The sequence below is a fragment of the Indicator indicator genome, chromosome 25, assembly GCF_027791375.1.
Source record: "Indicator indicator isolate 239-I01 chromosome 25, UM_Iind_1.1, whole genome shotgun sequence".
NCBI lineage: Eukaryota > Metazoa > Chordata > Aves > Piciformes > Indicatoridae > Indicator > Indicator indicator.
The window spans coordinates 824,531-846,437 of NC_072034.1; the positions used below are offsets into that span (position 1 = coordinate 824,531).

At 45.3% G+C, this 21,907-nt stretch overlaps 1 protein-coding gene across 2 annotated transcripts in view; it reads left to right on the top strand.

The window, feature by feature from the left end:
- The first annotated feature begins 3,468 nt into the window (after window positions 1-3,468).
- NR3C2 (nuclear receptor subfamily 3 group C member 2) overlaps window positions 3,469-21,907 on the top strand; it is a 206,297-nt gene continuing 187,858 nt past the window's right edge. Inside the window, exon 1 of one of the 2 annotated variants that reach the window (XM_054392434.1) lies at window positions 3,469-5,243. In XM_054392434.1, coding sequence (XP_054248409.1) covers window positions 3,469-5,243 — 1,775 coding nt within the window. The remainder of the gene's footprint in view (window positions 5,244-21,907) is intronic. The other variant, XM_054392435.1, reaches the window with a different exon arrangement.

The following is a 21,907-nucleotide window of genomic DNA, read 5'->3' on the forward strand; positions in this document are numbered from 1 at the left end:
GGATTGTAGCTGCGGGCAGGAGGAGTTGGGGGGGGGGGGATGTGTGTCTGGAATTAGGGGCGCAAAGCGGTGCCTTCTGCCCGGGAGCTGCGATGATGCTCCACATCGCGTAGGGCAGGCAGGGGAGTCTGCCTGCGCGCTGCTGCGCGGTTGGTGACACGCGTGTGTGTGCGAGCGCGGAGGGACCTAATCCCCGCAGACACTGACCGAGGCCGCTCCGCGCTTGGGGGCTGCGGCCAGCAGTGCCGGTGGTGGTGGTAACTACGCTGCCAGCACCGGCGACTGACTTTCCCCTGATGCCCACCGACCTGCCCCTTTCTTCCAACTATGCCCTTGCCACCAGCCGACCTGCCCCTACTACCCGTCGACCTGCTTCTGCTTCCAGCTGTGTCCCCCCTGTTACCCATGCCCCTGCCAACAGCCGACCTGCCTCTTCTACCAGTCATGCCCCTGCTGCCCACCGACCTACTCCTGCTGCCCCCCTGCCACCAGCCACCCTGCCCCTGCTTCCTGCCGACCTGCCTCTGCTGCCGGCTGTGCCCCTGCTACCAGCTGACCTGGCCCTGATGCCAGCCGTGCCCCTGCTGTCAGCTGTACCCCTTCCTCGAGCTAACCTGCCCCTTCTCACAGCCATACCACTGCAACCAGCTGTGCCCCTGCTGCCAGTTGACCCACCCTGCCCTGCAGAAAAGGGGGGGCAACCCCCAAGCCCTCTTTGCTGGTGGAACTGCAGTCCAGTCCCCAGGGCAGTTTTCCATCAGCGCAGCAGTTTGCAGGCAGAGCAACTTAAGGAATATTCATTTGCAAGCCCTTTGAAGCCAGAAAGCATGGATGCGTGTGGGGTGTCTAGTGAGCCGTGGGCTTAGTTTTATGAACCTGCATTTGCTTCTGGTTTTCCCATCTCTAGGTGACCTTTTTGTTGCAGGGATTCCAGGTACCATTTCATTTATTTTTTTAATTTTTATTTTATTTGACTGTTGCTGCAAAACTGTTTTCATGCCTGACTGGCCGGAGGTTTGTACTGTGGAGGGCTGTGTTTGTTGATTTGTTTGGGGGTGAAATATACAACTTGCGGTGTCCCAGTGCTTCAAGGGGAGAATGGGGAGGAGTGTCTAGAAGAGCTGCTGTGCTTGTGATAGAAGCTTCCTTCTGCACAACATCAGGTGTGGACCCTCAGCAGGTGGTCTCGGCTTCTGTTGTGGTCATTTAGTGGAAGTTAGTGAAAGGGAATGTCTGTGCTGGAGGTGAAGTGTGGATATCCTGGATAAACACCCTTGTCAAGTTCTAATAAGTTCTGCTTGGAAGAACAATCCCAAACCCTCCTGCTGTCAGGGACGTGTGAGATGATTATTCCCTTCCAGTATCCACCGAGGAACTCGGAAGTGACAGAAACCAGCACTCCCCTCTCCCGTTCCCTCCCCCCCCAAAAAACCAACCCACCAACTCTTTGCTGCTGCATTCGTACTAATTTATCTGTCATTTTAAACCTAGCTTGTATCAGGCCACAAATAATCTCTCTGCTGTTTTTTGATCCTCCCGGATATATTTACCAGACAGTGCCTTCCTCTCTCTCTCTCTCTCTCTCTCTCTCTCTCTCTCTCTCTCTCTCTCCCTCTCTCTCTCTCTCTCTCTTTCTCTCTCTCTCTCTCTCTCTCCCTTCTGCAAGTGCAGGACCAGGACATTTTTGTTTATTTATTTATTTGTGCATTTATTTTTCCCTTTGTGTGACCCAGATTTGTATTTGCTGAAGTTTTTAAATTCTGCTGGCTTATTGATTATGTATAAAGTTTGAAATTTATTGCTGTGGGAGAGGTCTCCACAGCTCTTGTGAGCCAGTCTGATGTTAGGACCTGTAACTGGGATTTCCTGGCATGCAGTGCTGGTCCTGAGGGTTCAAACCCACTGACAGCCTAACTTCTAAGCCTTCACTAAGTTGCCTGTTTTTAAACAAATGCTGGTCACTCACAGTTTGCAGCTGATTTCCCTGGGAATTAGGCTTGCTCAGCGCTGAAATCAGGGGTAGGTGATTAGCTGGGAGTGACTTTGGGGGAAGGCAGGCACTTCTGGCTGAACATTTTTAGACCATAGGAATGTGATTTGTTCCTCATGATGATGTTCCAATAAAATCTGTGCTTGAGGGGAATGTGCTTAGGGCCACAGTTCGAAATAAGGGCAAAGAAGTATTTGAGTCATTAGTTTAAAGTTTGTTTTGGTATGTTTGGGGTTGCTTTTTTGTTTTTTAATTTTGATTAAAGTAGTGGTTTCTAATTTGTGTCAAGTAAAGGGATTAAACACTAAATATTGTAAAATTATTATGTTCTGGGAGGAAAAAAATATTTGCATAGTATTGGCATAGTAACTATTGGCACTTGAGTTTCTGCAGTTCTAATGACACTAGGAGCCAATTCCTTTTAAATTGTTGTTAATAGAATCACAGAATCACCTGGTTGGAAAAGACCCTAAGACTATCAAGCCCAACCATAACCTACCATCTGCCTGTTACTTCTGTTTGATTTGCAGGCTAATGGAGGCTGGGTCACATGTTTTGCTCCCTGCCTTAAGAGAGTGGCATGGGAGAGGGGGTTTTGGGTCTGTTTGAGAACAGTTTCCTTCTCTTTGTATATTGCTCTTGCTGGCTGGCACGGGGGGTTGCAGATCCATGTAACAGCCACACATCCCTGCCTAATCCAATCCCCTTCCTTCTGCAGCAGGAATGTTTGCCATTCAACTTTTACACAGCTCCTGTCTGCACTCAGCCCTTCCTTTGTGTGTGCCCTTGGGTAGCTGTAGAAGCAGGTTGTGTAGATGTGAAGGGGTAAGTCAGCTCCTGGCCCCTCAGAACCACTGCTGCCTTCTAAGGCATCTCGTGTTATTCTGGAGGGAGATGAGGATCTCACTCAGCATACCAGCCTCACTTCTTTGCTGTTCCCATAGTATTACAGTGGAAGGTCCTTGGAGGAGCAGAGCTGTGATGAGCAATTTCCACAGGGCTTATGTCCTGCCTATCACTGATGTGTCCTCCTTTCAAGACTTTTTTGGTTCCCCTCCTTCCTTGCTACCCCACTCCCTTTTTCCTTTCAGGTCCCTGGGTGAGGGGCAGCCGGCAGTGCTGCTGGCACGGGCTGTGGGGCTGTGGCCAGCAGGAGTGGGTGTTTGTTGTGCTGAGGTTGCTGAGCCTGTTCCTTTGGGGGCAGGGCGGGGAGCAGGAATTTGGGGCTTTTCTAGCTGCTGAGCCGTTTTCTCTTGGAACCCACAGGGCTGTCATATGCATGAGACCTTTTGCCTGGCTTTGATTGAAATTGTACAAATGGTTGAGAGATGATGGATGGGGCAGGGAACTGGGACTGGCAGGCAGGCAGAGAGGAGGATAGACAGAGTGAGCGGATACGTCTTGTTTCCTTAGGAAATTGAGACATTTCCTTCGGAAGTCACACTGTCCTCTCATTTATTAACTTTACTTTTTTGTATATGTCTTTGCTAGTTATGGAGACAAAAGGATACCACAGCTACCCAGAAGGCTTAGATATGGAGAGACGGTGGGGTCAAGTTTCTCAGTCTGTGGAGTATTCTTCCATAGGTGCTGGAGAGCAGGCTGATGACAGTAACTATATGGAGATCGTGAACGTAAGCTGCGCTGCCGGCACGTTCCCCAACAGCAACGCTCAAGGAAACAGCAAAGAAAAACCTGAGCTGCTCTCCTGTCTGCAGCAAGACAGCTCTCAGCCTGGTCTTCTGCCCTCTGACATCAAAACCGAGAGCGAGTCGAAGGAGCTGTCGGCCACGGTGGCTGAGTCCATGGGTTTGTACATGGACTCCATACGAGATGCCGATTACCCCTACGAGCCGCAGAACCAGGGCAGCCCGGGAAAGATCTACCAGAACGTGGAGCAGCTGGTGAAGCTCTACAAGGAGAACGGCCATTGCCCTTCTCCCCTCCACAGCACCAGCAGGCCCTTGAGGTCCCTGATGTCGGACTCCGGGAGCGCTGTGAACGGTGGTGGTATGCAGGCTGTCGTCAAAAGCCCTCTCGTGTGTCAAGAGAAGAGCCCCTCGGGCTGCAGCCCTCAGAGCATGGCCTCCTCCGTCTGCAGTCCCGCGGGGGTTAACTCCGTGTCCTCAACTACTGCTAACTTTGGAAGCTTTGCTGTGCACAGCCCCCTCGGGCAGGGAACCCCTCTGTCGCGCTCACCCAATGTTGAAACCCGGGGCTCCATGTTGCACAGCCCTGCGCACGTCAGCAGCGTGGGGTCTCCGCTTTCCAGCCCCATCAGTAGCATGAAGTCGCCGATTTCCAGCCCTCCCAGCCACTGCAGTGTGAAGTCTCCCGTCTCAAGCCCCAGTAACATCACCATGCGATCTTCTGTCTCCAGCCCTGCAAACCTGAACTCGAGGAGCTCCATTGCCAGCCCTACCAATGCCAACAACAGGTCCACTCATTCTAGTCCAGCAGTCAGCACTGTGGGATCGTCTATCTGTAGCCCTGCAAACAACTCCCTAGGGTTCCCGGCTGCTGGCACGCCGGCAGGACCCAGCAGAAGCCAAGAGACCGTTCCCAGTCCTGAAACAAAAGACAAGGGTGTTCAAGAGCTCACGTTTCCTAAGATGGAGGAGATGGAGAACACCATCTCCAACAACAGCCAGATGACCCTCATTCAGTTCATCAAGCCCGAGCCAGATGGTTCCTTCGGCAGCGCCTGCATCGGCGACAGTGGCAAAATAAACTCCGATTCTCCCTTTTCCGTACCAGTGAAGCAAGAGTCGGCCAAGCATCCTTGTTCTGGTGCCCCTTTTAAAGGGAATCAAACAGTAAACCCTTTCCCATTTACGGATGGCTCCTATTTTTCTTTTATGGATGACAAAGACTATTACTCACTTTCTGGGATTTTAGGACCACCTGTTTCTTCGTTTGATGGAAGTTGTGAAGGTAGCAGTTTTCCAAATCCAAGCTTACGTGTGGGGATTAAGCAGGAGCCTGAGGATGGCAGCTATTACCAAGAAAACAGTATCCCATCCTCTGCCATCGTGGGTGTAAATTCAGGTGGACAGTCCTTTCACTACAGGATCGGTGCCCAAGGCACGATATCTTTGTCGCGGCCGGTTGCTCGCGAGCAGGCGTTCCAGCACTTGAGCTCCTTCCCTCCTGTCAGCACGCTAGTGGAGACCTGGAAGTCCCATTCGGAGTTGGCATCCAGAAGAAGCGATGGGTATCCAGTTCTAGAGTACATTCCAGAAAACGTGTCCAGGTGAGCAGGCAAATTACTTTTTTTCTTCTTTTTGTTTGGTTTTATTTTACTCTTAAGTGAGCAAGGCGTGAATTAAAAGGGAGACCAGGGCAGTATTTCTCCAGCTGATGCCTGATTCTTTGCTTGCATTTCAATCCCTACAGTTAGATTTGCTGGTTGCTTGCTGTATTTTACTCTGCCTTTAATAAAAACCCAGTGCTGGCTTTAATATTGAAAAGGAGCGTATTACGTTCTGTTGTTATTAGAATGGAAAGCGTAGCTTCGGTGTGTGTTTACGAGCTCTCACTACTATAAATGTTGTTTTTCCCATAATGAAAGCTTAGTAAAATTGCTCTCGTGTGTCCCATAATGGTTATTCTTTCTGAGCTGCTCCTTGAATGTGTTGTGCCTCAGCTGAGATGTTGAGATGAGGATAAGAAAGGCATGGTGTTGGGAAGCCTGCTAAAGATATGTGGTTAGAAGTTTGCACTGGCATTGAATTGGTTAAGTTTGAAAACTAAACCCTTCCAAGCCTGTGGCAACATATTATTTCTGTATTTTAACTGTAGGAACATTTGGTTTGTATATATAGAAAAATGCCTCCAGAAGGAGGAGGGCTGTTAAAACTCCATGCATCTGAAAGGGATGAATGGATAAACTGAACTGATCCCCTCACTTTTGGTGGAAGGGGAATGCATGCAAGTGTCATTTGAGCCTTTGTTTCTTGGCTGATGGGTGGAAGCACCTAGTTCTTCAGCAAAGAGGTGTTCCTGTAGCTTAGAAAGGACCTTTCTCAAGTCTTCTCCTCATGAGATACACTGTGAGTGAAATGCCTGCCCTACTCTTAGAGTAGGGATGTGTAGTGGTCTCCATGCTTGTGTGCTGCAAATACTTGTGAAACAGCAGCGTTGCAGTGAGAAGTGTAGTGCTAGGGCAATTGGTGCTTTGGAGGAGGCAAAACAGCTGGGCTGCCCACGAGGGGAAAAAGGTCTTTAATTATTTCCATGTTGTTCAGTGGTTTGAAACTAGAGCAGGGTAGACTTAGATTGGACATCAGGAAGAAGGTCTTCACTGTGGGGGTGGTAGAACACTGGAACAGGTTGCTCAGGGAGGTAGTGGAAGTCCCATCCCTGGAGACGTTCAGGGTCAGGCTTGATGGGGCTCTGAGCATTCTGATCTAGTTGGGGATGTCCCTGCTTACTGCAGGGAGGTTGGACCAGAAGACCTTTAGAGGTCCCTTCCAACCCAATGCTTTCTATGATTCTCAGATCTGTTCAATACTTCTCCAATCTCCTTACCATTTCACAAGCCATACTGAACTTCTTCTTTGGCCATTTCAAATATAGTTTCTAAAGAATCCATTTTTAAACAGAATTTTCTAAACTTGTAAGGGTTTTATCCCACCTTCACGCTGAGCTTTGCACGTAGCTGGGTATTTGTCATCACCCAGGCTTGGCTTTCTTGGGTCAAGGAAGACAAAGTTACCATTTCTAGTTATTTTACGTGATAATAATTCATAAATTGCATTATTTATGTTGTGAGAAAGGTTTGCCAGAAGACTGTTGGGATGCCTGAAAATCAAGACCAAATATTTTACTGCCTTTGTGGTTGTGCACTGTTGCTTGGGCAAGTACTTCCTGCCAGCTGTGAGAGGTCTTGGGTGATTAAGTGCTGCTTGTGCTGAGTCAAGGTTGTCATCCATTGCTGGCACAGTAAACAAGGACATGCTGGTAGGAGCATGGCTGTCACCAGTAGTGCATTTTGAGTGACACTTTCTCTTAAGGCTTTGGTAAGAGTCTTCTGATCTGACATTAGTCCATGGTAGCTTTGCTCGTCTATTTACCTCTAGAACAATACATGGATAATCTGAGTCACCAGGCTTGATGATGGCACAGACATGATAGACTTCTTTTTGTTCTCCAAGCTGGTACCTCAGCAGGATATGCAGGTGAGTGCAGCTGGTACTTTGCAGAATTGAAATCAATACGGTTTCAGTGCTCAGAGATGTTACTGCCTGTGTGGAATTCTGTTCAGGTGAGGGAGATCTGTAGGGTTGTGACACTTCAGGCATCCTGATCTGTAGTTCAGGTTAGGACATGTGTCATCACTTCAGATCTCTGAACTCAGACCCATTATTTAACTAAACGTTGCTCTTAACCTGCTTGGCAGTGGCTTGATGCTAAGGCTACAAAGGCCTCCCAGGTTTCAAGGTAAATTCGAGTAGAGGTTACCGTAGCAGTTCAGATTTGAAGGCACTGGTGCCTGCTGGTGAGACAGGTCGTAAAGACACAACATAGGATGTCAGACCTGGGAAAGCTCATTCCAGATCATGAACCTCAAACTGATCTTTTATTTTCCATGCCACATTACAGCTAAAACAGAGGAAATCATTGACCAGCTTGCTGGTGCTCCAGAGCATTGCAATCAAACACACATGGTACAGAACCATGTCAGACCCAGCATCCCCTGCCCCACGTCATCAGGGGATGGGAACCACAAAGTCTTTCTTCCTTGTCAGAGCAGCAGCATTGCACCTCTGCACTCCAGATCCAAACCAGATACTTCCAGTCATGCTTTTTCCCTCGAGTGTCAACCAAGGAAAGCAAAACATCTTGCAAAATTCTACAGAGATCATTAACCCTTTGGAGTCTGCCATACATTACAGTTTCTGCTGTTCTGAGTCTTTATCCTTTTTTTTTCAGGTATGCTTAGCCTACAGTGTAGATTTCCATAAGCAAAGACTTTAGATGAAGGGGAGAAGCAGTCTACATGTCTCTCTCTTCTTTTGACAGCATGATTTTCTGAACCTTGGCTTTGTACCCTCTTTAGACTGCTCTGACTTGCAGTTTACATGACGTAAAGGAGTTGGTGACCAGGGTGGTAGAAGCCCTCACATTACAAATGAATCTTTAGAATGTTATTGTTAAAAAAATATTAAAGAATCCTATTAGGGTATCACTTTTTCTAATTATTGCTGATAGTGCCTAATAAACATAGGTTAGGGATTTTAAAATGCCTTTTTACCATACTGGCTGTGCCAGGTATCCTCTGTCAGCTAGGACGTTTCTCTTTTCCTCCTACAGTTACTTTTATTAGATGTCCACAGTTAAGATTGTCTTTTAATTAGCTGGTGGTAACTTTCTTTATAACATTGCAACTTGGGGTGTTTGGGGAGTAAGAACATCTAAGCAAAACCAAGTTCCCTTGCTCCATTTTAAATGCTTTTCCTCAGCTATTGTGCATGCAGAACATGTCTTTGTCTTTGAAAGGTTTTTACATCTTGTGTTTTTAATAGAGGGTGAATCATAACTGTCTGTCTACGTGTTTGGATCTCCCTTCTATGAGTGACATTTCTAAGAAATAATGGCTTGGAAACTAAACAGTAGCAAAGTGGGCTTGAAAAAGAAAGCAGATATGATTGTGTGATGTCATGGATGAAAACCTGCAGTAAGAATCCAGAGAAGGTTTCACTTTGAGGGGACTGCTCACCTGAATCAGGGTGTCAGCTTGAGCCTGGTGGTTGTGCCAATTATGCAGTTTCCAAAATGGCCTGGGAAAATGTCATGGTTGCTTGAAAAAACAGTAAAAACTGAGAAGGATGACCTTTCTGCTGTGTTAGCTCTTACCTAAAGCCTTTGCAAATGTGCCTTTTCCCTCTAATTTCCATATTAACTCATGCATGTGCACATCCATACTCACCCCCCTCAGCAGTGATGCTGGGAACAAAGGGCCGATGCTCCTACTAGAGCCTCTTCCAGCAAGTCCCAGTGGTGGCATCCAGTGTGGGATGAATTCACAAAGTTTGATGTGTTGGTATTATTTTTTTTCCACTATTTTAACATATATTACATAATTTATCAATAATTGTGTTTCAGTTGTCACAGACAAAGAGATTTCTGTTCCAAACAGTTTGGTGTTTTAACATGTAATTTACGTTTGTTGAAAGGACTTCAGGACTGTTGTTGGCATCCTAGGGGTTATGCTCAGATCTTTGATCAAACATTGGCAGTGTTTTAGGAACTTACAGCTGTCTGTTTGGGAGCCATTCACATGCATCAGGAGGTTTTTCCCCATAGATTTTACTTGTAGCAGCTCCCCCAAACCCTCCACCCAAGCCAACCTGGAAGAGAAACCCAACCCAACAACTTGGATCTTCCTTTACGTGTAACCTTTAGTGCCTTGGATAGGTGAATCAGCTTAAAATCTGATTCCAGGTGATTGCAACTATTTTTGTAAATAAACTTCTACGTTAAATATTATCTAGAATAGTCACTTATCAGAATTACACCTTCCAGAGAGATAAAGGTCTGGTAAATATTATTTTTAGAATTTATGAATGGCCTTGACCTCTGTATGCTGATGGACTTTATAAGAAAAAAGCCCACAGACCATGCTGTTCAAGTGTTCCCTATGCTTGGTAGGACTCTTTTCCCCTGTAACTTTCAAGAGATTTACTGTGCCAACTTTTTCTGGCCAACAGTGCTTTCCCGTCACGGACTGTAGACCTTAAATCTGTGTTTTTCTTCTCTTTGGTTTGAAAAGTTTTACATGGTTTGGAAATTCTGGTATAGTTTGGTGTCATTCTTATTTAGCTTCCCACAGATTTACTGTGCAAACTTTTTCTGACCAACAAGTCTTTCCCATCATGGACTATAGACCTTAAGTCTGTATTTTTCTGTATTTGTTTTGGTTTGAAGAGTCATACATGGGTTCTGGTATAATTTGGTGTCATTTTTTAAGAGCTCTGGGTATAACCAGAGACCTCTAGGTGTGTATGGCTAAAGAAGTTAGGAGTCTGTGTTCAGATGTCAGAGCAGGATGTGACCAGGATGTCTCCTTAGCACACCAACATGCATGTAATAGCCTTGTACTTACCACAGCTTGCTTTGGAGTTAAGCTGCCAAGGGTGCTCCTTTTTTTTGGTTCATTCTTTAGTCCGTTGAGAAGTTCAAAAATCTGCATACAGTAACTTTTGAAAATGTGACTGCTGGTGAGTTTCATTTAAAATGATGCACATCAGATGACTCAGCTGATGGTTGGACTTGATCTTAGAGGTCTTTTCCAGCTGAAGCAATTCTGTGATTCTGTGACTCCTGTGCTATGGCAGGAAGAAGTCCATCTTGCTGGAAAATTGTGTTCTATGAACAGGTAGATCATCCAAATGTGAGGAAATAAGAGGGCTGCTGTCAATCCATGTGTCAGTATCCAGGGGTTGGTTGTTTCTCTCGTTATGGGGGCAATTTTGTGTATTGCTGGAACATTTTTTATTGCCAGTCGATGCCATTGAACTTTGCAGTGCTTAGCTGTTGGAAGTCATTTTGCCATAGTTATTCTGATAATAGTTAATAATTATTTTCTGACATTTGTATCATGTTTGGTGATACAGAATCTCAGTCTGATATTTTCTTTTTATGGTTTTCTGCAAAAGGTGAGGGTGAGATCATAGAATGGTTTGGGTTGGAAGAGACCAACCTCCCTGCAGTGCCCAGGTTGCTCAAGGCCTCATCCAGCCTGGCCTTGGACACCTCCAGGAGGGGGGCATCCACAACCTCTCTGGGTAACCTGTGCCAGTGTCTCCCCACCCTCACTCTCAAGAATTTCTTTTTAATCTCCAGTCTAAATTTGCCATTTTCCAGCTGTTGTGCACAGATTTTGGCAGGCAGAGGGAATTTTGGTTCTCCATATTCCAGCAGTATGGATTGGTCCATTTTCATGAGGACTGGAAGACTTTGATGTCTGAAATAATGTGCTGTATAAAAATGTTCTTTGGTATTTTCATTGAATCATTGAATTGAGTTGGAAAAGAACCAAAAGATCATCAAGTCCAACCGTTGACCTAACATCACCATGGCCATTTAGCCATGTCTCAAAGTGCTATGTCTATGCTTTCTGAAGACCAAAACACCCCAATTTGTGGGATGTGTGTTGCAGTTATGCAGGGAGCCCTGGCCAGGGCTTGCTGCAGCAGTGTCACTACTCCTGTAGTATTCCTGTTGTCTGCAGAGGGAGTTACTTGGTAAGTAGTGCTTCAATGACCTGTCCCTACTTAGCCAACACTTAGCATTGATGGAACTCAAACCACTTGTGAAGTGCTCTGCTCATTCGAATCGGTTTCCTAGATAAGTGTTGGTGCTTTGCTGAACCCAGGCTTGAGCAGTGCTTGCTTTTGGATGGTGTTTGTAGCTGAACAATGCATTGTTTGCAGTGCGGAATATGCTGTTGGGCCATGAACTCTCTGCTCTCACTCTGGTCTTTGCCCCTTGTATGAGCGTGTTTGAGTGTGAAGCCACCTTGGGTTCCTGATCCAGTTCACTCTGAAGTTCTAAAAGCCAACAGGTCAGTGCAACTTGGTTAGCAGAGTGGTGTGACATGGACATGAGAACAAACTGAAGGAACAGAAGGGGAAAAGAGGCTGTGAAACATCCTAAGTGCATGTTTCTGCTGAAAGATGGTGTTGTGTTGAGCCATGGTCTCGTAGAATCATAGGATGTTTGGGTTTGGAAGGGATCTTTGAAGGTCATCCAGTGCAGCCTCCCTGCAATAAGCAGGGGCATCTTTAACTAGATCCCATTGCTCACTTGGTGCTTGTATTTTCAGGGTGTGTTTTTAAAGGGCAGTTTCTGGTTTTTAACTGTATTTATTGAGGCTTTGAACAGAGCTGTAGAAGCTGGAATTAATATTGGGCTGATTTCAACCAAAACTTCTTGGGAGAACAGTGGAGTGCTGTGATTTCACATTAAAGCTTCCAGAGGTCAGAAAATAGCATGGTTCTGGAAGAATATAAAACCATAACTTGTTCTCTGGCAAATGTGTCTTAAAATCTGGCTGTGCAAGAGCGATAAAAATGGTCCAACGAGGAAACTAAAAAAGAGTGTGTGAAAAACAGGTATTAAATACATCCAAGTTTAGTACTTTTATCAGTTTTCACATGCAGCTGGTTGCTACACAGTGCTTGGTGTTCAGCATATGAATTACTTCAGCTGCAGTCTCCTCTGAGTGAGAGATCCATGGAGAAAAAAACCTGAGGAGTGTTTCCATTGTGTGCAGTTGTCCAAGTCCTTGCAGCATTCCTGGGCACGTTTGAATGCACCCTAAATAGACCATGGCATGGTTTGACTGCTTACTGCCCTACTGGTGCAAACTGCAGCAGAAGGTCACCGTCTCTTGGGTCCTCACCAAAACCCTCTCCTGCTGGAACCACGCTGGTTTTGCTGCTGGAGGAGACAGGCTGACCTTGGAAAGAGGCAAGCTTTGTTTTAGGCTGCAGGGCAGGGGATTATAGGTGAGGAAGGTCCTGTTTGTCTCTGCCAGTGGCTCCCAAGAGCCACTGCTGGTAAGAGTGGTAGGAGCAGCTCAGCTGCAAGCTGGGCTGTGTGTGAGTGGGAGGAGGCAGTCCCTTCTGCATGTGCATCCATAGTCATATTCACCTCCTTGTTCAGGAGCCCCACGGTTTTACAAAACCTGCAGAGCTGATCTGCTTTCAAGACAGAGTTTTCAGATAAAGTCTTGAAATGGGAAACTTTGACTTTCTTTGGGTTTCATTTGCAGCTCAGGTTTCCCAGAGCTTCTGAAGGGATGTGAGCTAAATGGTTGTCTTTCTCTGATTTACTGACATCAGTGCTAAAGGATTTAAAACACCCCCCTGCAGAAAACTCCCCAAAGCACCAACAGAGCACCAAAACCATGCTGTGGATGATTCTGGATTCTTCAAAGGCTGTGTCTCTTCAGAACATGAACAAATAGTTTTGCGAGGCACTGTTTCTTTCCTGACTTGTGCCATAGCAGAAGTTCCCACACTGCTGGTGGGTCACAAGCAATTCACTTTGGAATTTGATTTCTTTATCTTAAACTGTGAGTTAAGCTCTTGCATTTACATGAGTGTGTTGTTAGCTGGTTGATAAATGAAATTCCTATACATCTGCAATCTGTAAGCTGTGTGTTTGCTTCCTGAATAAATCATAGAATTGTCAGGAATGGGTGGGACCTCAAGGATCATCTACTTCCAACCCCCCTGCCATGCGCAGGGACACCTCCCACTAGATCAGCTGATAGTTTAAATGTCATAGTTTAGATTTAAATCGGTGGTTTAATTTTCATATTTAGAGGTAGGGTAGCTTAAGGTCATTATATAAAAGCATTTCTTTAAAAAGAATGATAAAAAAGTAAACTTTGGTTGGAACATCTGAGCAGAAGGAGGACCAAGTATTTGTGGATAATATATAACATGGCTTATAAGAATTTGAATGCTCTCCCAAGATGCATGGGTACACTGCTGATTGTGGTTAGTGGTAATTAATAATAGATCAAAGAGTTATATCCCTGAGGTTAAAAAGCAAATTTCAGACTAATTGCTCCATGTTTCTGACAATTTTGGAATCACTTGACTCGTTTCCTTTCTCTCTTCTAAACAATACTTTGTACTTGTGACTGGAGAAAGAACTTCTTGAATGAGTCTTCAGGCTGAAATTCAGGCTGAACACACAAGTCTCTTCTATTTTGTTTTTCTTTCCTTGCCTGCTGCTGAGTGGTGCTATCTCAGGTTTCTAAAAGTGGTGGCTTTATGAACCAGCTCCTTAACAATTTGTTTTCTGGGAAAAAAAAAAAAACAAAAGAGATAAAAAACTGCTATGTTCCATAATGTTGCTTTGAATCTTTTGGATTTGAGAGAATATCTGAGTTCCAGTTTTTGGTGTGTGTATGACCATAGACTCGTGGAATGGTAGGGGTTGGAAGGAACCTCTGGAGTCCAAACCCATTTCAGACCATTTCAGGTTCTTATTCAGTCTTAAGTCTACAAAACCAAGATGCATTTCAGAGGTGTTTTTTGGGCAGTGTAATCTGTCAGCAGTCTGAGAGTTTTTAATCACAGGTCAGCATTGGGCAATGAGTAGCTCCGTTTGTCCTGGCTAAGATTTTGGCTGACCAGCTGCTCAACTCTAGGGTCTTGCTTGCATTTTGGGCCATGGTTATGTGACTGCCCCGTTGTGCTAACGTGATGTGCAAAACCTATTCATAGATTCACAGAATGGGTTGGATTGGAAGGGACCTTAAAGATCATCCAGTTCCAACCCCCTGCCGTGGGTAAGGACACCTCCTACCAGCCCAGGATGCTCAGGGCCTCATCCAACCTGGCCTTGAACACCTCCAGGGAGGGTACATCCACAGCCTCCCTGGGCAACCTGTTCCAGTGTCTCACCACCCTCACTGTCAAGAATTGCTTCCTGATGTCCAGTTTAAATCTGCCCTGAAGCTTCAATCCATTCCCTCTTGTCCTACAAGCCCTTGTCAAAAGTCCCTCCCCAGCTCTCCTGGAGTCCCTTCAGGTACTGAGAGACTGCTCCAAGGTCTCCCTGAAGCCTTCTCTTCTCCAGGCTGAACAGCCCCAAGTCTCTCAGCCTGTCCCCATAGGGGAGGTGCTTCAGCCCCCGACCATCCTAATTCCTTCTGGTCATCAGCTTTTCTGTTCCTGCCTTGAGGAGTTGGGATGGAAGGTGCACAGGAACTGTCCCAGTCATGGCTTGGTGGTCCCCCAAGGAGAATGGAGCAGTGCCTATGGAAGTTTTGAGCTGATGCTTTGGTTCTTGATGGCAGATTGGGGCCAGGTAGGAAGAGGGGCAGCTGCTGTGTGGCAGTTGTTAGAAGGGGCTGCAGCTGTCTGTGGCTGTGCCTCCCCAGCAGCTTGTGCAAGGTGCCTGTGCCGGTGTGGCTGCGTCAGCCTGGTGTCCCCGCCGGGACCTGTGCTCTCCCAGCCCTTGGTTGCGCAACTGGCCAGCCTGCGTTTGCTCTGGCAGCATCTCACCCTGAACGATCGATCCTCTTTGTATCTTCAGTTCCTCATTAGCTCTGCTGCAGGGAGGGGAGTGGTAAGGGGGCTCTTTGGCAGGTGGCTGGCTGTACTCCCCAGCCAAACAGAGCGAAAGCCAGACTGGAGCTGGGACCTGGTCTCCTAGTCAAGCTTCATGCCACTGCCCTCAGACTGCTAGCAGGAAAGGGATTGTTTCTGAAAGCCAATCTTAAGGTCAAGGCATCGATACAGCAACCTTTATTTTTCTCTCAGAGGGCTCTGAGTTCAAATATGAGCTGCTCCAAAAGGTCGGGGAGCTGGCTTTTAGCACTGCTGAAGGCTTGTCTCTGGAAACCTGTCATGCACTTCAGCATTTTTGAAGACTGGAGTGCCAGGGACCTTGCAAATGAAGGTGGGTGGGAAATCTGCACTGTTTCCAGGCAGACTATCTGAGCTGTCAGCTTCATTATTTTAAACTAAATTAAATTTGTGCTAGAGAGTGCAGTATGGTAAGAGCAGCTAGAGAGCTCTTCCTCTAATGGTAGCTTCAGATCTGTTTTGTTAGATCGGAGTTCGTTAACTCCCAAACTCATTTGGGTAAATTTGGGAAAAAAAAAATCAATAACCCAATAAAAGCCTTTCAGAGATGTTGATGCTGGGATATGTGAAAACTTCCAAGAAAAATGAAAGAGGCAGATTTGAAGAGAAGGAAGTGTCAGGTTTATCATTTCTAAGGATCAAGGCAGACCAAGGTCCATTCTGCTTTTGTAAAAATCCTTTCTGTTCTTATTCTCTAGTGGAAAGCAAGCACACCTCATCAGTTCTGGCCCATCAGGCAAGGGATACACACTTCTGGACCGTTGCAGGTCTCACTTCCCATAAGTAGCAAGAATTCTTGTCCCAGAGTTGGGCACAGTCCTTTGGTAGGTTTGTGTCCATAGGTTTAGGTGGTTAACCTCCTTTCGGGGGGGGGGGGGGGTGGGTGGGTGCGCTTCTGCAGCTCTCTGGGCACCCCAAGCCCACCAGAGAAAGGACAGGGTGCCCATTGGGATGCTGCAATGGATGTCCTCTTCCCCTGTTTCTTGGGGATTTGCCACCAGCTGGCAACCTCTTTGCTTGGGTTTAGGATGCACAATGTTTTGTTTTTGTTATTGTTATTATTAGACTTGCTTGCTTGTTCAGTTTTTGAGTGCTAAGGCTTTAAGTTCATAGTTGAAAAACAAATATTGGCTGATAAATACTCCTTAAAGATTAGGAAAAGTTACAGGATGTGCCTGGCTTTGTCAGAATTCTGTTCTGAAGCTTTGTCACAGATCACCTGGCTGTGAAATGCATCAAGTGAAACCACACTGCTGCAGGATTAGCTCTGCAAACCCTGTATGGCTTTAACATACTCTCCCTTCAGATACACGCTGGCAAAATGGAATCATTCCAATTGATTCAATCAGGATTTTTAAATCCTTATTTTAATCTGAATCAATAAAAAATAGCTGGAAGATGAACAAAGTTGGGGGGGGAGGGGGTAAGGGGGGGGGTTAGATGTGTCAGCTTTTACTCAGGGTATGGAAGTAAATATTGGAAGTGGTCCAGAGCTTTATGGCTGCTGCCAACTAATGACATAAGATGATGTTGCAATGAAACAATGCACTTGATTTGTGCTTGTTTCCCAACTAACCTTTCTGATTCTTGAGACTGCTTGGAATTTATGTTTTGGGAGATTTGACATTGAAAAGGAGTTTAGGCATTGAAAGTTTTGACTGATTAAATATGTGGTAATGACACCTTCAAACTGCACATGCAGATAAGGAGATGAAGGACTGTTAACTCACTTCATATGAAACCCATTTGGTGGAAGGAGTGAGGAGGATGAGTGTTTTGGGTGGACATATTATCTAAACAGGGGAAAACAAAAATAAGAAGCTGATTGATACAGAAATAGAAGTGAAAAGAGTGAGCTGCTGATTTATTTATTTCTTCTGGATCTGTTGTGGGTCTCCAAATTGTCCTTCATTTCTACCCTCTGACACAAACAAAAGTTAGCTGTATGCAGAAGGCTACTAACAAACTTGGTGGGCTTGTGTTAGCATTTTTGTTTGGATCAGAAATCTACTTTTGACGGGAATCTTCCAGTTGCTGTCATCTTCTGTGCTGTGGTTCATATCTTGGGGGCAGCTGACGGAAGTTCTTAGCTAGCAGTGAATGAAAGAAGTGCTCCAGGAACCACCTAGGGCACTCAGATCCTGTTGGAACCTGCTGAGCTGGCCTGAAGCATGACCCTTGCAACACCTCTGAAGTGGATAGCAAATCCTCAGGACCAACAGCTCCTCTGAATAGCTCTTGTGTTGCACCAGGCTGCCTGTGACAGAGATGTTGTCTGGGTGCTGACTGCATTGTCACCTCCTAACTAAGCGTCTGTAACTGAAAACAGATTCAGGTTCACAAGCAGAGGAAATTATTCCACAGAGAAACTGGAGGCACTGTTTGCAGCATATGTGTTTGTTCGTAAGATGGGTGCAGAGTGAGCAGAGTACCTACTTACTCATCCTTCCCAGCACTCTAGAAGTCTTAAAAACAGCTGAATGAAACCCTGGAAGCAGGGAAATGAAACAGAAGTGACAAATGGGCTGTGCCCTGTTTTTTTTTCATTAGTGAATTTCACTTATTTCCAACTAGCTGAAAGATTCAGACAGGGTTTAGAGGTAATTCTCCTGTTTCATATAATACTCATCTGTAAAGGAAAACAGAATTGTTTCCTTTGTAGGCAGCTGTGCTAAGTATTTACAAGCAGCTGTAACTTGGGCAAACCAATCTAACAAGCTAGAATTGTCATTTCAGGCAAAAACCTACCTTGTGGATCAATACATTGTTGTAAAGTAAGCTTAGCGATTGGTAGCTAATTATCTATTGTGGATGTCTGATAAATGAATTTCAGTATGAGGCTGAGCTGACTAGGAGATGTCTTAGTGGCTTGTAAATGAGTTATAGCCATTAAGTCTGTTTATGAGACAGAGGGGGGAAAAAGAGAAAGAGTTATAAACCCATCTTAATTTGTGATGAATCAGCACTGTAATACCAGGACCCAGGTCAGTTCTGAGCTCATTCACTAACTCCATAAGGGGAGCTTCCTGTTTTTCTTATTTTGATACCCTCTGTGCTGTCATGAACAAAACACTCCATGTCCTCCACCACTGTTCCATGTCCTTCCAGCTGTATTAGCCCTTTCCATGATCTCCAGATGCTTCAGGTTCTGCTTGCTTCAGCACAAACACCTGATATTGTGCTTATTAAAAGAAAGTCTTACTTGCTAAGGTTATAGCAAGGTCCACAAAGAGAAGTCTGGTGCAGCACAGGAGCCAGGTTCTTCATCTGCCAAGCTCATGTTTAAAGCTGGCATGCTCCAAAGCATGTGGAGATGGCAGCCCCAGCTGTACTTCGGGTGATAGCAGTGGTGGGAGGCTGTAGGAGTTCCTTGGGGACTTCTCTACATCAGTGTTGACAGTGTGAATATACAGAGTTCTTCCCAAGTGCTGAGCCTTGGAGCTCCTGCTGGGTCTAACTCCACAGGAAGACTTACTGCTGACTGGGATATAGGTTTGCTTTTTCCCATCATGTGAGGTACCAAGGTGGTGCTGGTGTTGGCATGGCTTGGATCAGTAAGTCAATATGAATGGATGCAACTTTCATGCTGAGCGGGAGAAACAGGAGCAAATAGGAATGAGCTTGAGATCAGGAATGCAGAGGAGGAAGAAGGATGATTTAATGATAAAGAGGAGAAGGATTATAGGAGCAAGGAACACAGCAGGTGTTACACAGGAGGATGTAGGCTTAACACAGTGCACCAGATCCTAGGAAGGCTTGTGGGTTTGTCTGGCATGACTAAAAATTGAGAATATTCAACATCTCATCAGTGAGGTTTGCAAGAAGTAGCTTTGATTGCCACAGATGTGTTTCATACAGTGAGTTTGACAGGCAGCAGTCAATACCCAGTGTTTGCTGTTGTTCTGCTCTTGGTGCAGTCTGGGTTTTGATGTTTCAGATGGGAAGATTAAGGTACCTCTGTGCTAGGCGTGAGAGCTGCTGCTGAAATCTGTTAAATTATCCACTCCTCAGGGGACAGCAGTGTAAAAACCATCTGCTATTTGGAGAAGACTGCTTTAATGTGCTGGGGTTTTTTTAAAAGTATACAGAAAGAAGGCAAAAGAGAGGAACTTCTTTTGTTCATCTCTCTTACTTTGTCTTGTCCTCCCCCCAGTGTGAGGTAACTTTGTATCCGACTCTTAATTATATTTCTGTATTACGTCAGGTCTGTGGATTAGGAAAGTGAGATGCCAAGAGTAAATTTAGGCTGGGGCTCCTCCGCCAAGTCCTCAGTGCTCCCACCAGTAGCTTAGTATGAATTAGTCTGTTTCTTTAAAGGCTGGAAGTAAATATTGAGTAGGGTTTCCTAGCAACATTTGTAAGGTTAAGTAAAAATCAGATTTGCCAGGTGTTGCTTCCAGAGCATGCTGGTCTCTCTGTTTCAGAGTTTATACTTCTGATCTGCAGTATGAAATGCTCAACAGAACCTGACAGTATCCTAAATAAGTAACTTCAGACAGCGAGATGCCCAAGGATGAGTCACTTGAAATTATTCTTACTTTGGGACACAAGTTTTATTTTGCTGGTTATTTGTGTTCTGCTTAAACAAATGGGAACTAACCTTACTCAGCTGCTGCACGTGTTAGCTGTCTGTATGTGTGTGCATGTGGGTATATCAAAACACCACACAAATAAAGCCAGTAGCTATCTTCTACTGGTTAAGCCTGCTGAAAAAAAAAAATCTTACTTATGCTTGGTTTTGTGAAGGGAAAGAAAGAAAGAAATGGTGTGCATGTCCAAACTCGTCACTTGAGTTAGCAGAGGTAGAATCTCTTAAAGAAGTCTTTTCTTCAACTTTGATTCTTAGCAACAGGAGAGAAGATCAGTGTGAGTATTTTCTGCAGTGACATAAAAGCAGAGGGTTCATGTTCCTTTAGCCTCTTCTGTAAGTTACATGCAGGGGTCTTCACAGGTGCTTTGGATGGGCATAGCCCGGGCTATACCTATTCTAGGTAGGATAATTCCCCCCTGAGTAACATAGAAAGCTGGAATTTAGGTTAGCCCAGGACAGATAGATAGATAGATAGCAGAGGGGAGCAAGGAATGGAAAAATTTGGTTGGCTGCTTCCACTCCTAAGTTTTTGAGTCTATAAATAGAGTCTATCAGAATATTTCTAGTTAGTTCTGGGGAAAGTCAGCTGCTGTGCTGGGGATTGGCTGTGCTCCCAGAATGAGTTGGGGAAGGGAAAAAAAAAAAAAGTATGATAGGAGGCCTATTGAAAATCTACCAACTGACACCAGTGAAACGGAGAAATTGGAAGATCCTGTATTTGGGTTTCAGTCTATTTTTTCTGCAGCTTGTGTCAGTGCTGGATATTCTGCAGTGACTCTCTCTCTGAGCTTCCAAGTTCACTGGGTGCAGGAGGAAGGTCCGCATAGGGTTCATAGTTCAGAAGCTGGGACTAAAGCCTGATAGTAGGAATGAACTGTCTCAGAATGCCAGCAGGAATTGTGAATACTGCAAGCTCTTCTGCTGCCTTATTTGAAAGGTCCAGATACCATTTAGACTGACCAAGCTAGGGCTCTCCAGCAGCAGCACAAAGTAATGTCATGATCAAAAGCAGCCACAGAATCACAAACTTGACCTCTAAGATCATTGGCCTAATGCTGGCATGTCCATAAGCACTAGATCTACATGACTCTTAAACACCTCCAGTATGAGTGTGGAAGTTGAAGAGAGCAGCATATTCTCCTCATTTCATGCTGCAGCAGCTAGCCTGAGCAGCCAGCCCTCTCTCTGGGCATTCATTATAGAGGAATTATATAAGGGGAAATGGAGAAATGAAAACAAAAGCTAAATTTAGAGCTAATAAAATGAAGTTACCATGTAAGTTGTGACTTTTTTTTAAGTAAAAAGAGAAAGCTCTTGCTAATAATTTAATGTGCAGCCTAGTTGAGGTATAGAACGATACCAGAAATAGAGGTTGAGGGGAGTAATGGTGAGCTTTGCAAATATTTCTAGGAAATATGAATTACAGACTTGAAAAATACTCTGAATTGAGATTTAAGCATATTTTACAACTGGAGCATGGATAGCTGGGAAGTTTGAAAACGATGGTATTATTAGAAGGTCCTTATAGAAATGGTTAAAGATAACCTTTCAGCAGAACTGCTTCCCCAGCCTGTAGATCCTTCTTCCCATAAGTGGGCAAAGTAGCTTTGACCCAATGAATAGCTTTATACATGTAAGCTGGAGCAGAGTGCTCAGATGAGCATTTATTCACATGCCAGGCTTGGTAGGAGCTGAAATTATCTGAGCAGTAAATGAGCTTTTTCAGCACTGAACTAATCCCAAAAAAATCTGTGCTCACTTTGGGAATAAAAGTGTTCATGGCAACTGGTTTGCTGCTCAGGCTTTGCTGGCAGCTCGAGTTTGTCGTTTGTCAGTTCTCAGGTACTGGGAGAAGTGGTTGTGTGGAATGGTTGTGGCGGAAGGAGAAGGAAGGGATGGAGCAGTGTCAGTGTTTCTCAGAGGTGCTTGCTGCCTTTTGAATGCCCCTTGGTGGCATGTGCCAGCAAGATGCTTGCTTGCTGCTTCTGGATTTCCATAAACATCAGATAAAAAGGTCGCAGCAGTGTTTGGGGTTCCCCCCCCCCCCCTTTACTTGAAAATAATAACTTTTGTTTATAGAATGATGGAATCACTTTGGTTGGAAAAGCCCTTTAAGATCATCTGGGTCCAACCATTCTCTGCCTCTGCCAAGGCTGGTGCTAAACAATGGTGCTCAGCACCACCTCTCTGTGTCTGTAATAAAGCATGAAA